At 35.4% G+C, this 16,943-nt stretch overlaps 1 protein-coding gene and 1 long non-coding RNA gene across 15 annotated transcripts in view; one reads left to right on the forward strand and one right to left on the reverse strand.

Moving 5' to 3' along the window:
* Nucleotides 1-4,726, forward strand: part of LOC136854579 (uncharacterized) — a 47,412-nt gene extending 42,686 nt beyond the window's left edge. For both annotated transcript variants that reach the window (XR_010857736.1, XR_010857735.1), the window contains one exon: nucleotides 4,272-4,726. This is a non-coding gene — a long non-coding RNA (uncharacterized lncRNA). The remainder of the gene's footprint in view (nucleotides 1-4,271) is intronic.
* Nucleotides 1-16,943, reverse strand: part of LOC136854575 (cerebellar degeneration-related protein 2-like) — a 484,848-nt gene that overhangs the window by 18,824 nt on the left and 449,081 nt on the right. For 9 of the 13 annotated variants that reach the window (XM_067130951.1, XM_067130945.1, XM_067130949.1 and 6 more), the window contains exons 3-8: nucleotides 14,316-14,428; nucleotides 11,067-11,215; nucleotides 8,619-8,787; nucleotides 5,051-5,197; nucleotides 4,295-4,414; nucleotides 2,095-2,244 (exon numbers count right to left, since the gene is read on the reverse strand). In XM_067130951.1, the coding sequence (XP_066987052.1) occupies nucleotides 2,095-2,244; nucleotides 4,295-4,414; nucleotides 5,051-5,197; nucleotides 8,619-8,787; nucleotides 11,067-11,215; nucleotides 14,316-14,428 (848 nt within the window). Of the gene's footprint in view, nucleotides 1-2,094; nucleotides 2,245-4,294; nucleotides 4,415-5,050; nucleotides 5,198-8,618; nucleotides 8,788-11,066; nucleotides 11,216-14,315; nucleotides 14,450-15,018; nucleotides 15,152-16,943 lie in introns of those variants that run through there. The other 4 variants (XM_067130953.1, XM_067130952.1, XM_067130956.1 and 1 more) reach the window with 3 other exon arrangements.

Here is a 16,943-nt window from a genome sequence, read left to right on the forward strand (position 1 = left end):
GGGTAATAAATTCAATTTCCAAATTCAGCTTTTTCAGATGCTTTACTCCTAAATTTGATGGGGTAGCCAGCAAACTAATTAACACTTTCGGACATACGAGCTTGAGTGCTACTGAATTTTCCTGAGTATCTACTTGTAGTAAATTCCTCACTACCCTCAACTTTCCTCTTCGATTCCTCCACTGAAATTCTCCCTACTCTTCCTTGATGTCATTACACCCTGTAGCATATGTTACTTTCTTCATGAATGTGATTGTTTTTATTTTGTTTGCATAATTTTGTCATGAGAAGTTATTTCATGTTTATTCTAAATTCATTGTTCTACATACTGTATATAATAAAAAAGTAATGGGTTAAAATCACAGAACAGTTTATAACCATTTGAGACATGTACACGATATCAATAAATCGGTTTTATCTTTCCCATATTCCCTTACATACATGACCGTGAAAAATAACCATAAGCAATATCTTACCTATTCAGATTTATTCTTTTTGGGCAGCTTTCTCCTGGCTGTAAACTACAAGATGTAGAGCAAATGCATTTCTGCATCCACGGGGACATTTCAACATATAATCTATAACTCTGAACACCGACGAGACAACCTTCTCTTTAGTTACTGGATACACTAGCGATAAACCCATCATTGAACCCAACATTTCATCTGTCAACTACGAAGAAACCCATCGTTTAACCAAACATTTCATTTGTCAACTACAAAGACTTCGGAAACCCCTACATTCTGTACAACCATGTAGGTCGTTAGCTCACTTCATCCTACATTGCTCAGTTGAAAAATTTCAATGCTAATATGTGCCTGAATACATTCCATTACTGCGAAGACAGAGAGAGAGAGAGAAAGAGAGAATGAAAAGACATATGGGAAGTGAGGTTTAAAGATTGGTGTTGGGAGGGATAAGTACCCTAAGAGTGCTTATCCGACTGAATTCGTAAATCTTGACTGGCTAGGTTTGGCTGTCCTAAAATTCAAGAGTAAAGTGCCTTTAAAATCTGTGTTTGGAGATGGAATTTTTTTTATCAAAAATTAGGAGAGCGTGTGAGAAAGTGTTTCAAAGTACCATACCAATCAGTCGATTGGTTTGAAAGATACTGGCAAAAAACAATGACTCAAACTTCCTGAAATACACATGTCATAGTAGTTCACTAGCATTTCAGAACAACTCCTTTGGGCAATCCCTATGAATCTATAAAATACTCAACTGGTCATCTTAACCAAATTTATAATTATACTCCTCAAGAGAGAGCAAGGGCTCTGGTGAGGTTTGAATTTATCTTCAAACAAAAAAAGGGTTATACAAAATGCAAATTTAGTTATACCGTTCGTTAGGGTTAATCTGAACAAACTTTAAAAGTATGCATTCATTAATTATTTTAAGGTTCTTTTCACACAAGAAAATATCTATTCATGTTGTCTATATAGTAAAATATGAATGTTTGAATATGATTTCAGTGTTTCTGTATTTGTTATTTTCAAAGTTTATGGCACTCATTAACAACATGAAGTCTTTTCATCTGCAGAATTTGTCACTAATATTCTTGTTGGTTAAAAAATAAAGTTTCTCCTTACCTCTTCTATTTTGTATATGATCAGTTACAAAATTATAGTTATCATTATGAATAGAAAACCATGAAAAAATAATATCTGCTGATAACACTAGTACTGTAAATATTTTGCTTTACCACAAAGCACTTTGGTAATAACAGGCTATTTTAAGTAAAATAAATTTCCAACCTTTTCTGAATAAAAGGTCCAATGACTAAAGATGAAATTTTTGGTGTACTTTGAAAGGCTTAGTATACTCTGGTTTTCCCTTCCTCTAACCTACAGTATATGAAAGCACTTACTGATAATAGAAAACCAAGCTTTTTCTTCCTAAATGTGTACACAATACACACCCTATTTCATGCAATTATAATTCTAACATGGATGAAATAATCTTTTAACTTTAACTGTCAAATATTTGGCCCCAAAAATGAGACATTTATGAGTGACCTCTTGAATACGGTTTCTGAAATGCAGGACAATTACATAGATAGTCACACCTGAACCAAACAAAAAATCTCTTCACTCACCTGAGAACCCCACGCATAGCCTCCATTCTTAAGTTTGACAAGGGCACATTCTCCATGGATGCTTTCAATAGATGCATCAGTATCCTCAATGCTATCATGAAGATCATACAGGCCGGAATTACTTGCGGAATCATCTACGTGGCCAAGGCACTGTAAAGGGAAAAATATTTTAATGAAATACATGTATCAACACAGGTTTTTCATGACAAAATTGCATATAGTCAGTGAAATGATAATCGACCTATTTGTGCAAGAGAGATTATCTAAGTTTACAGAAGAATGAAAACTCAGAACATTTATTTGAAAGGATACGTGTCCCTAAAAGGTTTGACTAAAATATGGAGTCTGACTTGAGTTGGACGTTTTACTTCCAGCTGTTGTATTTTTTGGGTGTTTTGGGTAAAATGTTTATTTCACACAATGTTTAATGCAATTGTACACACTTCCTATTTATTTGGATTCTATATGATTTATTAACTAATTGTAAGTTTGAATAGGCCAGCCAAGGTCAGGCTTTGAATGTGGATGATCAAGGGATTACTGCAATTAAAATATTTTTAATTCCATTTTCATCACCTGGACTTTTAGCCTTCCTACCCACAGTATTAATAGTCATCACCAGAGCAGTCTTTAATACCTTGCCTGGTCTAGTCATTCAACACCAATCATTTTGTCTTTTTATATAGAATGACTTATCCACGTTTAAATTCACAGCAGGTACCTCGCCTGAGATAGGAAAAAAAAAAAAAAAAAACAACTGCCTAAAAGCCTATACGTATTCCAATCATAGCCCATATTTTCCCATTACTAGAATGTAAAAAGATTGTCTGACTCATCTGCATTCAGATTTGAACTTCACGATTTTTATATTTTCCTCCATGCCACAAAATGAGGGACAAGCTCCATGCCCTGTCAGCAGTCTCTCATACCAAGAAAAAGAATTACATCAGCCAATCCTTTACACCTTTGTGGACAGAGCTCAATCCATACAACAAAGATGTCAAGCTATTTTTGGTTCCTTCCAAGCCAAAAATGAGAATCATCGCATTCTCTGTCCAGTTGGGCCACTAGCATATAGTATAAGGAAAAAAACTAGCCCTCAGGGAGGACACTTTCAAGTTTTTCCTTTCAATGTGTCAGGTAAAAAACGAATCACCAAGAACAGTATCTCCTGGCTCATGAGTCACTGATGAAGCTGGCTGGCACATGGCAGTCACTACATTTTATTTAAAAGACACTGTTCAAGTTGCATTTTATGTTTTGGGTTTGCAATCATCCACATCATCTTTGCAGGCTTTTCATTATTTACATGAAAGTTCCAGTCCATCACTTACAGCAGTTTCATCAAGGAGTTACAGGTCCTCCTGTCATTTCCCAGAAGCTCCTAATGGTTCCCTCAGCTCTGACTTTTCCTTCCAGAAGCGTAGCTCTTTACTGCCCAAATTGCAATTGTATGTAAAAAATTATTTTTGTTAAAATGACAATTTTTTAAATACATTTTCATTATTTTTTTTATACTAGAGGCCTGATTCCTGAAACCACAGTTCTGTCACAACTCGTGCTACGCAAGAAGTGAGTCAATCACTTAAGGACCTGGGTAACCATTTAAGCATGTCTCAACCTATAGGGCAAGGAAGCATCTTGTCCTTCCACTAGTTTTGCAATATGAGATTCATACTGATACGTGAAAGGCTATGTAAAATTTGTGAGCTTTCTATTGAAAAAAAATAGTATTTAAGAAACCTAAACATTTAAAAATACTTAATGAAAAATATTCAAGTTACTGTGCATGTATTAGACAGAATAGCCACAACAGAATACTGCACTTTGATTTGGTAACTTTGAATAACACTGTTACTAGCATACTGATAACTAATATCCTAAGCTTTGATTTATTGTTTTACTGATATATTACTGATGGATATGCTACTGCTGTATTATTAGCCTATTATATATTTACAGGACTGTAAGTATTCTATTTTGTAGATGCTTGCTATGTAAGTTCAGGATCTGTAACAACGTTTAGCCTTTATAAGTACCTATAATAAAATGAAATTGTTACAAATTTCCATTTAAAAATCATGTTAATTCTATTGTGTGTACATGTGAAAAGTAAAATTTATTCTGATGAAAGTTTGGAACTTACATAATGAACTTTATACTTAATTTCCTTGCAGATCATGGCTCGCCCTCAACTTACCTTCCGACATAGCCTGCCTGATGAAGCATCATCTAGTGATGCCAGTTCTTCATCAAATGTCCTCAGGGTTACTTCCTTTTCTCGCAAAACTGTCAGCTGGTCTTGAAGAACGGCATTTTCCTGCACAACAGAAAAATTCCCTAATTATATGAGCTGAGTAAATGTTATGGAAATTATTTACAAGTTTGCTAGTTGGTTTTGTGTCATGTCTATCAAAAGCACAGGGAAAATTGACAAATCCTTGTCAAAAGTATCAAATGTCAACTGTTTAAAATGAAAAAGCAGTAATTACCACGAAGTCAATGTAATCTACAATACTGTGCTCAAGAAGCCCCTCCCTCTTTTCAAATGACCATTTGTATTATTTATTATATTTAGGCATGTCATGCAAATTACAGCATAAAAGTTTTTAATAAATCATGAGGTAAGATATACAGGTATCTACATAACTAAGCAGCAGTAGTACTAGTTATCTTAATTTTTTCCTAATGTATTGTACAAGAATCATGAATCAGACTGACATGCAACCACATAAAACTTGTTTTATGGTAGTCTCAGTTGTAAGGGCCGATTCCAAAAATCCACATCAAGCCTGTTATACCCTTATTAAACTTACAGGCCATCTTTGGGCAAGGGCACATGCTAGCATAAGACCTGTTTAATCTAAACCAACCAACCAAGTTCTGTAAAGGAGGAAAAATTAGACCAACCTAAAATGAACTTGCTATAAAAAAAAAAAAAAAACAATTCCCGTACCTGAGCCATACATGCCAACTGTATCTCCAGCTCTTCCCTTCTGCGCACTTCTCCCATTCTCTCACTCTGGGATTCCTTTAAGCGTTCCTGAAGTTCCTCAATCTTGGCCCTGGTTTCGAGTTCTTCCGTTGCTCTATCCTCCGAGGTCTTGAAGGAATGTGGGGATAGAGAATCATTGTTAAAACTCTCTATGACTCGCCTTAAAGTGAAGTGAAAATCAAATATTCAGACCCTTACATTCTTTATTCTAAACTTCCCAAGAAAACTGAATTAACTTGGCATGAAAGTCAAAATGCATGACACTTTAATATCTTATTCCTTGTGAAATGTAACATTAGTAAATGGAAACAACCTTGCTACCAAATGAGGGTCCTGTTTACCAGATGAAAGTTGGAATGGACTTTAGTACGTCACAGGATTGCAGAGAATGTATTGCATTACCTCTTTATTCATGCATTACCTTTCACATTACATTTGCAAAGTTGAATTTATTCAAATAGTACATTTCTCATTTAAATACTTACAGTATATATAAGTTACCTTTTATGTGTGCATTCTTTCTGTCTCTTGCTAGGTTAATTTTTAAAAATTTTCATTTATATTTCTCAGAAATTTCACTACTTAAAAGAGGGGATAAGTGATGTGGGTTTTACGGGCACGCTACTAATCATTCCATGTCACTTAGTGGATTTTAAACATTTTGTGGGACCTAATTCTATACAAAAGCTGGATCTAAAAGCAATGTTTTGTAAACTGCCAGTATTAATTATATTTTTAAAACAATAATAGAGAATTACTTATACTATAACTCCAAAATGTATCATATATGAGCACTTGGGCTCTGAACGTGAATTTTACAACATACACATTGAACACTGAAAGACTAAAATACAGTATGTACAGGTATATGATTCACTAAAGTTGCCACATGCTCAGGAAATTAAATTTTAAAGGACTCTGAAAGAATATTCACCAAAAACAGGTAAACTACACTGTCATGTCAATATTCCTGTATTTCTAGGAAGATGATAATAAATTATGACAATGAGATAATAATGAAAATGCTGCGTGAGAGAATGATAATTTAATCACAAGTAGCAAAAGTAGGAAGTAAAAAAAATCAAACCACTATAGTGTCAACACTTTATATGGCAGTGAGTATGGCATTACAGTACAGTATATATTGTTTAACTCTAAAAAATGGAAAAAAAAAAAAAACTTTTAGACACCAAAAAATGCAAAACTTAAATTCTGTACACAAATGTATCAGAAGGGGATTGACATTTAAGCATTAAATGGGGTTGGGGGGGTGGGGGTAAAACTGGATGCAGATAAGGACTGTGGATTTTTACCTGGCAGCCACACTTATTCTCCTTCACCACTTCCCCATTCTTTTCCTCCTCCTCCCCCTCCTCCTCCTCCACCTCACCCTCCTCATCCTTGGGGAAGATTAATGAGAAACAGCGTTGGGGGAAAATTTTTAGACAACAGGTATATTTTTGTACACAAGTTATTCCCAATTAGCCATGTATCTATGACACCATTATGATGATTCTGTGCAAATATGTATTAGTTTGTGTATCAATGACCCCTTCAACATTTACCTAAAAACAAAGAAAATTACTAAACATTCTCCTTGTTCTATGCTGAATAACCTGTTTGTAATTCTTGTGTAAATTATATAAATATATATCTATAACACCATTATATGATTCTATGCAAATATTAGCTAGTGTATAAATGATCCTTTCAACATTTAATTAAAAACAATGAAAATTACTAAACATTCTCCTTGTTCTTATATGTATACCTTATTTCTAATTATTGTGTAAATTATATAAATATGTAAATTCAAACAAATCAATCTTGATTTATTTGGAATTTACATGGCCCCCATACAACTTTTGGCAATCTAGATGGCATCTTTACAAGAAACTTGCATAATGTGTGCTACCTTACCTATATGCATGTATTTAAATACTGTATTCATCTAAAGTGTATTTTGTTCATGAATCACTCCAATTTGTCCTGAATGGGAAAGGATCTTTAAAGTCTATACTCTTCAATGAGAAAATAAGAATAAAAGATAATGAAAAACTGGAAATATGATTATGGAAAGCCATAAGCTGGGCAAGAATATTTCATAAAAAGGCAGTTCCTAATGGGAAGTGTGTTAGACTACTTCAAGTTTGGATATGATCCAAAGTTATAAAACAGGTTAAAGCAGCTGACTGATTCACAGTCAAAGTTCCAAACAAATTTTTTTCTAATCTATAAGTAACATTTGCTGCTTTTCACTGCTGTCTCCTTTTTATGTATAATAAGGGTCATATTCTATGGAAACTTGCTTTGCAAGTTTATGGTCTTTTGGTCTGGTTTAATTTGACTATAATAATAATAATTGTGTTTAAAATGTCATGACTGCATGAGGTAAAAGAAAATCTTGGAGATAAATTTTTCATTTGAGATAATGTAGTTTTTAGCTTTATTAAACTATCACGCCAACATGACTGAAATTTTTCTCCAAAATGACTATGCAAGAACTTAGTTTGGAGAATGACTTAAAATGACCAGGGAACATAATTAACTATAGTTTGGTAATAATTCATATATCAGCCACAGAACAAATTTTGGGTCACGCTGATTAACTGATTTTAGGTTCTCTGGTACTGTAATTTTCTGCCACTTCCCAATCAAAGAAAAACAAAAGAACCAAGAGACAAGTGGTTTCCTTGAAACTCATCTGAAAAATCTAATTCATTTTTTAACATTCTACACTGATATGTGAAGATGCATGGTGCCTTTCTTTCTTCAACCAGTAACTGTGAGAAAACTGCAAGGAGATGTACTGTACATGCCCCAGTTTTCCTATGTGAGGAATTTCTGAGAAGTGATGAAATGCATTGGAGGCAATAATTACAGCCAAGAACATCTACTAAAACTCTATGGCCTAATACAATTGGAAAAATCATTGCCATATCTTGTCATTCAATATAGCAAAAAGGTGCGCGTAACTTTGAGACATATGCAGTGCTTTGAAAAGGTGTCCAGTGTATGGTTTGTGAGAACAAATTTAACATGTGTAAGTGTGTACTGCTTTAACATTTACCTTAGTACAGTATTTCCTTAAAATACGGTAGAGATTTTTGTGCAGTATACAGTATTGTGACTCGATACGTTGTAATATTCCTGACAAAAATAGGGTTGAAAACTACCATATCTTCTAGTATGGTTTGATGGCCATTGTCTAACTAGTCGAAATCCTCACATTCCCAACCGATTTTCATAAAACTACCTTGTTTTTTTGAAACTGTAATGCCGCCAGGTTCGGAGTTTAACCATACTGGGTACTAAGTACAACAAATTTGCATCTACAACAAGATAGTTTTACTACAAGTGATAAATCCTATTCGGTATAGGGAAGACATAACGACTGACAATAATTTACAGGAGACTGATAAAAAGTAATGAAGTTTTTAGCCAAATTACTAAGTGATAGATTTAGAGAAAGATGATTACTATGTGATAGATTTTGAGAGAGATTTACTGTTATTATCGCAATACCTACCTGTGTGGTATTCTCGCATGAGTGAGAGCGACGGAAGCTCTGTTCTTCCAGGATAATTGATCTTCTTTTGTTTCTTCCTCGTAACTGCTGGGCTCCTGCCCGAGCTTCCTCCAAATTCTTCTGAAGTTCATCGCAACGGGCTTCTAAAGATTCGATGTTACTGCATAAACTGAAAGATAAAAAGGTGGAGAAATTTAAATTTATAAATAATAAAAATTGAGTTCCATTTAAGGGATGTAATCCTACATACTGCCTCCCTCCTGTTGTACAGTGAATATTTTATATGCACCAGTGAGATTGTTATGTTAAATCAAACAGAGCCAGAAAAACACCCAAGTAAATTTCCTGTCTCATTCATTTACAAAGATGATTAAGCAGCCAGTCATGCAAACACCACTAGGCTAAATGGGTTGGCGAGGGAAATAATTACAAAATGCATGTGTTGGGAAATAAGTTCAATTTCTGACATAGGCTATTTATAAATTAGGTAACAGCAGTTGGTGTGTGTGTGTGTGTGTGTGTGTGTGTGTGTGTGTGTGTGTGTGTGTGTGTGTGTGTGTGTGTGTGTGTGTGTGTGTGTGTGTGTGCCAACTAATGCTGACACAGGCTCTTGCTTCTTGATCAGCTCGGAGGAGCTGATGTTATGAAATCGATGAGGTGAAACTCGTCCTTGGTACACAGGCCCAAACTCTACAAAACAATCTCTCCTTGCAATGGTCATCATAAAATTTAGGATCCATCAGTCCAACTCCAGTCGTGGTATCAGTAAATATGACATCTCAGTCAGGAGTGTATCAAATTGTCTTGATATGGTTTGAATTCCCATGAGCTCATCTTAGTTCTCTGAATTAGTTTTTTTGAAAACTTTAAGATTCAGAACTTCTGGAAAAACTGGGCCTATTTCTGGCGGTATTGAAACTCGTGCTAGCAGAATCTAAAATTACAGAAACAGTCTAATGAAGGGGGGGGGGGCTTGCTCCAATAGAATGAGTGCTAGTGGTGAATAACTCTTAACAGACGGCTATCGTTTCATCTACCTTGAGATGATCCTAATGCCTGCTCCTCCATTCTGGCCAGTATATTCACCCTGACTTAGCAGCCCTTGAACCAAGCATGAAGTGGATTTGTGAAATCTGGACACTTTGGGTTGGACGGCTCTGTTTCTTGAATTTTTCAAGCCAGATTTTCATCATGACGACTGCCCCATATCCCATAGACAGTATGTGCAACACAGTGAGGAAATGAAACACCTCAGGCTAAGCTGTGTAAGATTTTGTGCAGTTGGTTCCCCAGGTGCTGAGTTGTATTTGAGGAACAACAGGGCCTCGGAAGGTGGCAAGGATCTTGCGAGATGACATTTTCATTTTTCCTATGTATCTCTGGGCACCCATAACGTAGGGAAGATCTAAAATACGATCCCAAACACAGGTGATTAAAGCAGCCACAGATAATGGATTTTGTAGTCCGTTCTCGCCTTGAAAATCATGGCTACTCTCCAGGATATCGGCAATGGCTTGATCCCTGTGCAAAATGGTGAGCATTCCTTATATGCCTAACCTAGCAGTAACCTTATACATAGGATGCTGCTTCCTCCTACAGTATTAAGAAACTGCAGCATACGGAGTGTGGCCATTTGGCCCAGACTAGAATCTGGGAAGTTTATTAGCTTGAGCATAAGAGAAGGAAGAGGAAAGGATACTGATGGAGAAAGAGGAGGAGGGGATAAAGGTAATTCAAGATAAAGGCGGGGGATGTATGTCCAAGCTTGTCTAATTGGATCAGAGGTATCTCTTCTTCAAGTCTCCCACGTTGGCATCTTGATCCTCATCAGCAGAACAGTTGCTATGCAACGGATTCCTTTTGCAAGAAAACCCATGATTAAGTAGCATGACAGAATGGGCGTGGCAGGCTCAATCGTAAAGATGAACCGTTGGGAAGCCACACTTGTTACCTTTGGGGCCACTAGGCCTCTGAGTGGGCCTTCTTCAATATCAAAATTAGGCAGATGGCTATGGTTCAAAAGAGTCAAATAGGTTTTTAAGCGAAATAAAAAGTTTCAGATGTTTGCCTGATTTAGCAGATTCCCCATAATTTTATAGACCTCTAGAGCATGGTTTGAAAGGGTTGGCTTTTTATTCTTGTAAGCAGACATCTTGCAAAGCTATCCTTAGTGCTGTGCATAGTTATATCTCCCTAAAACACATTTAATAATGGAGGTTTTCATTTAATGAAGAAAACCCCTTCTCTTGCATTCAATACTCTTTGCAGGGATTTTTATACATGTGAAATTATTTTAGTCTTCAGAAAACTGCTCGAAAACCCCCAATCCTCTTACAACTGCCTAATTTGCAAATAAGCTTTTGTTGCTGGATTACATGAGTGAAAATGTTTTATGGCGAATTGCCTGATTGAAAAACACTAAGCTAGATGAAGTACAGGGTGAAATACCTTTTGATTTTCCTCTTGTCAGCAGCTCCTTCTGCAGAGAGCCTCTGGTTGTTCTTTTCCAGTTCCTGAATCGATATTTCCAGCTGCTCGTAAATGCGTAGCCTGGAATCGTTGACCTCCCTCAGGGCCGCTGTCTGCTTGCTCAAGTACTGTTCGGAGGAAGAAAGAACACTTTTAGAAGTAAAAAAAAAAAAAAAAGTAAAGTGATCAGTCATAAAGGGCCACAGTTTATTCACTCGATTACCTTTTCTCGACCTCGCTGCCGGAGCTGACGTGTTCATGCCAGTACCAAGCCCGAATAGAAGGTGGTGGTTTAGCGTAGTGTAATTCCATTTAAAATACCGAGCAATAATGCAACAACCCTTCATATGATTTTCCAGCGGCAGTGGGTCATAAAGATTAGGCTAAAGGATGGAATAGCGACCAATGCCGCCGCTAACAACAGACCCACATCCTATTGCAAATTTCAGTGCTTATTTATTTTAAACAGTAGAAAGTTTAAGCCTACGATCAATTTATTCTCTTCCTTTCATATAATCGATTTTTTTGGACAAGTCAACGGAAGTAAAATACACTGTTTGAATTTGTTTTCGAAAAGCATGGAAATGTAAGTTGAATTTTACTAGGAAAAAATGGAAATTTCACCTATATTATCACATTATTGGAACATTTCCACAGGATATTGCATGTTATTAGTCTTTAAAACAACCGTATAAATGATCTAATAAGTAACATAAATATGGTAATTAATAAATGGCAACTAACCACAAAGTACGTTATTCGTCGACGAAACTAAGACGTAGTTGATCGTGTTCATAAGTCGAGAGAGAGAGAGAGAGAGAGAGAGAGAGAGAGAGAGAGAGAGAGAGAGAGAGAGAGAGAGAGAGAGAAAATTGATGAGATTCCCAGGTATACGTGACTGGCGTCAGACCAAGCATGTTCCTTACTAGTTGTAAAGATTATTCTATTTTTCTTCAATACATTTCGTTGAACTGACGTACTATCAGGGAATGTAACAAATGGAAAAAATCATTCAAAATTAAGAGACACATACAATTATAAAATGATAAGGTCCTGAGTTGTTAACCTGAGCTGTTATTACATAAAAATTCGAAGTTATCTATACGTAACTTAGAATTTTCACGAAAGACTTAACGTTGGTACAAGTATGCCTGCTTAATGGTTGTAATGTCATTTAAAAGCGCCTCATACCATTGCCTGATGTACGACTTACATTTTTATGACATATTATTCTTTTATATATATATATATATATATATATATATATATATATATATATATATATATATATATATATATAATATATATATATATATATATATATGTATATATATATCATATATATATATATATGCCTGGAAGATTACTTTGAATGCATGTCAGATTACTTTGGTATCATTTGCGTGTTTCATGCGAATGTATTAACAGGGCAACGATGTATTCACTCAGACACAGACGATACAAAATGTGAAGCCTGTTTTACTGTTGTGCTTACTTTGGCTTGAGGCCCACTGCACCTATGTATATATCAATGGCTTTACCACCACCCCACGCAACACCACCAGCACTGAGTAGGCATCTAATCACAGTTGTCGGAGAGGTTAAAGAGGTAAAACCATAGATATTGATGCAGGAGTCCGCTATGAATCCTAAGTATGTATACACAGCAGCAGAGTTGGCTTTCACTCCTTTTATGCCTTCTACAGTAAGTGGATACGGTGTGGGACTGGTAAACCATGTGTTAGCGATTCAAATGAGCGCGTCTCTTCATAATCTATTCCCAGACGCGATAGCTAGTTTTTGTGATAGTTTTTCATTTGCAGCCCTTGATGGGAGGGCTACATTTTCGTTATGGTCACCGTGTACGGAATAGGTCGCATCTCATTACGCTATTTTCAATGGTGTCTGAATAATCAAGGAATTTATCCAAATATTTACGGCGAATTTCTCGATTCAAGTCTTTCTTATTATTCCGTACAAAATTACCTAAAATCTCATCAACAATTGTTGCTAAGACAAATTGATTTTCGTTGATTTTCTCAACCTTAAACAATTTTTCCTATTATTTCATAACACTAAATACTTTTCCGGCGATTTTTTAAAAATATTTGGTTAGTTAAGAGTATTTCGGAAAAATCGTTCGAACACTGAAAGAAGTATATAAACAAGTCTTAGCAATTTGAAATTCAGACAATGACACGATATACTACTCAAATTCGGGACGACTGCTTGTATTACTAACACAACGAAACTATTTTGCCCCTTTTACAACTTCCGTTAATTTATAATTACTGTATTATGCCAAACCACTGATATTCACATTTCAGATTATTACAACTGCTAATAAATTTAATCAACATATCTCAAATATAACCGAGTTGTTAATGCAGCCGCCGAGCTTTTCCCTTAAAACAGCCCAATAAATATAGTACTGACAAAGATAAACCAATGATCACTGCCACATTCATAACTAAACAGCTGAACCATGGATTGGGACGACCTTTGCAGACAGCTACTACTGTACAACACCCCAACCTTCAAAGCTCACCAGCATTGCTCGTACCCTCAACCTTGCACGTACTATTTCAAATATAGAATCACAATCTTTAATTCCGACTTTTCTCGTAAATGATTTAGGGAAAATGATGGCACTGTATGATCGTCACTCTAAATAAAGAACTTTTTTTCTATTAATATAGGTCGTTGAGAAGCGACAGCATTGATAATGAATATGAGGGACGACGGGAACAAACCGAAAATATCAGGCATGTATGTTAGGTATGCATGTATGCATGTGTGTATATATATATATATACATATATATATATATATATACATATATATATATATATATATATATATATATATATATATATATATATATATATAGAGAGAGAGAGAGAGAGAGAGAGAGAGAGAGAGAGAGAGAGAGAGAGATAAAGATAGATAGATATATATATATATATATATATATATATATATAATTTATATAAATATATATATATATATATATATATATATATATATATATATATAATTTATGAACAGAAGAGCTGCTGATAGACCAATGTCATGATAGTCTCATCATTACAGGTTCATCTTTGATTCAGCAGTTAAAAGATAAATACAGTGGCTTCTCATTTTTTTTTTTTTTTTTTGCCAACGCTAACAGTAGAACCTGTTTATTATGGATAATGCGTCGGAGGTTTTGCCAAAAAAAAAACTCACCTCAATTTCTTGAAGTTGATCCTCGATAACAGCCTGTTGTTGCTTGAGGTTCGACTCCAGTTCCCGGTTGCGCTCCAGCAAAGTCTTCCCCAACTCGGCAGCCAACTGCAGGTCTGGAATATAAGAGAAAAAATCTATATTAATTACACCACGTTATGAGAAAAAAATACTGAAGAAATAGTCTGAGTACTAACATACGAATAACATCATACATTATATATTATATATTATATATATATATATATATATATATATATATATATATATATATATATATATATATATATATATATATATATATATATATATATATATATATATATATATATATATAAATATAAATATATTCTATATAAAAGAAAACTTTGGCAATTTTTTTTTGTTTTACATCAAAACATTTTCAAAGCTAGTAAAGTAATAACAAATATTCATAAAAATACTTCAAATTACAGTTAATAAAAAAAAAGATTAAAACAAACTAAAGGTAAAAACAATAATTAGGAAAACGAGGTACAACACGAGCAAACTAGGTACACCTCCCAACGCCAAACACCGCACGCACAAAATATTGAAAATAACCGAATAGCAAACCAGTCAATATTCAAAGTCTGTTTCTTGTTTATTATCTCACTGGTCCCGGAAATTCGAAGGGTTAACATATCACTGCGTTTATCTAAAAAGGTGGAATGACTTAGATCCATACCAGACTCACAAGTTGAAAATCGGCCACGAAATCTGTAGGCCATCGGCCTAGCCAGCGTGTTACCACTTCGGCCAGAAACGGCAAAATGATCACTGGCCCTTGATTTCAGTGCCCTCGCTGAGGAGTCAAAATAGGTGGCGTTGCAGTCACCGCATGTTTACAAATAAACAGTAACTGATTCCAACCAGCTGGCAACACTCCTTGTCTAGTAGGTCCTTGAGTCTCAGAAATGTTTGAAAGAACCCGTCTTAAAGTCACTAGAGTATGCAACCATATAAAAACTCGAGGTAGTAATTCTCGTCAAAACTACATGTATAACTGCTAATAAAAGTAATCTGAGGTAAAATGGAACTTTTCCAATGGTGAAAGCAGGTTCTGTAGTAACAAATAACTTTTTAATGATTTTTCTGCATATCCTGAGAACAAGATCCGTAGGACAGCCATTAATTATGAAAAAATTAAAAATGTAATTTTTTCATGGACAAACTGCCAGTTACTGCTAATTCATGAGCTCAGTTAAGGGGTGTACAGATATCACCGAGTTTAAAATTCTTGTAAGTTTGGCCTAAACCAGTAAATGCTGGCTTTCTAAAAATATACAAAGGAGACAAAGAGACTGTTTTCTGAAGTCTTGTGTACAAGACAGTCGAGAAAATTTTAAAAATCATTAGCCTCTTCGATGGTAAATTTGATACTGGGATGTTTAGAGTTTAAATATTCCAAAAACGTTAAGCTTGACCTCTGTCTTCAAACACCAAAACCCAATTATTCATGCACCTCTTACAGAACAGTGGTTTAAAACTTACTTACCTAACACTCTCTTAACCAATTTTTTTCGTGGTATGATGAGAACAAATTCACCATGGTTACATTTAAAGGATTTAATGTACTGTGGAGAGAGAGAGAGAGAGAGAGAGAGAGAGAGAGAGAGAGAGAGAGAGAGAGAGAGAGAGAGAGAGAGAGAGAGAGAGAGTTATTATTCTTATTATTATTATTAAAGTAGTTTAACCAAACCACTGAGCTGACTTTCAGCTCTCAGAGAGAGAGAGAGAGAGAGAGAGAGAGAGAGAGAGAGAGAGAGAGAGAGAGAGAGAGAGAGGTGGCTAGTTTGTAGCCGAGAGTTTTCCTTAGTACAGCTTTTACCTTTGCCTTGCTGCATTCACTTTAATATATTTAGGAACAATCATTTTAGGTAGCTTCTGATAAATGCTTGTCATTCATAACTGGTGCGACAAAACGAAGCTTCGGCACCAAGTCAAACTGTATGTATGTATACATGTATACGCATTTGTATAATACACACACACACACACACACACATATATATATATATTATATATATATAATATTTGTCATTTACCGTTTTCCCTAAAATTGGGTTGGTGCGAGAGGGTGCCTTCCGGCTCTTAGCAAGTTTTTGTGGATGAGGTTGCCAGTCTCATGCCATTTTTAACTCTAGACACAGCTACCACGGTCTTCTAACTACAAGGTTAATACAAGCAAAACGGATCTTAAGAAAACTTAACCATCTACCTCTCCTCGCCTGAGTTGAACTTGGGTCTCTTTCCTTGATAGGAGGGAATGGTACCGATCTCACCACAAGGCCCTTATATAGCTGTTTCTGACCAGCAACATAGCCGTGTGCGACAAATGTTCCATCTTAATTGGAAACCATGTCGTTCTCTTGTTGATGGAATAGCCTACTGCATTACGCTGACTCAATAATTGTCGCGATGCATCTACTTTACACTACGCAAATTTGTTGTCCTTCTCTTAGTCAGATCGGCAACGTGATCTCGTTCTGATACTCTGGATGCTGGTTAGAACCTGCTACGGACATCAGAATTACTTAAAATTCTTGCAATTCTGATAATCTGGATGTTGGTTCGAACCCTGCTACGGACATCAGAATCACTTAAAATTCT

This window comes from Macrobrachium rosenbergii, chromosome 29 (genome assembly GCF_040412425.1).
Source record: "Macrobrachium rosenbergii isolate ZJJX-2024 chromosome 29, ASM4041242v1, whole genome shotgun sequence".
NCBI lineage: Eukaryota > Metazoa > Arthropoda > Malacostraca > Decapoda > Palaemonidae > Macrobrachium > Macrobrachium rosenbergii.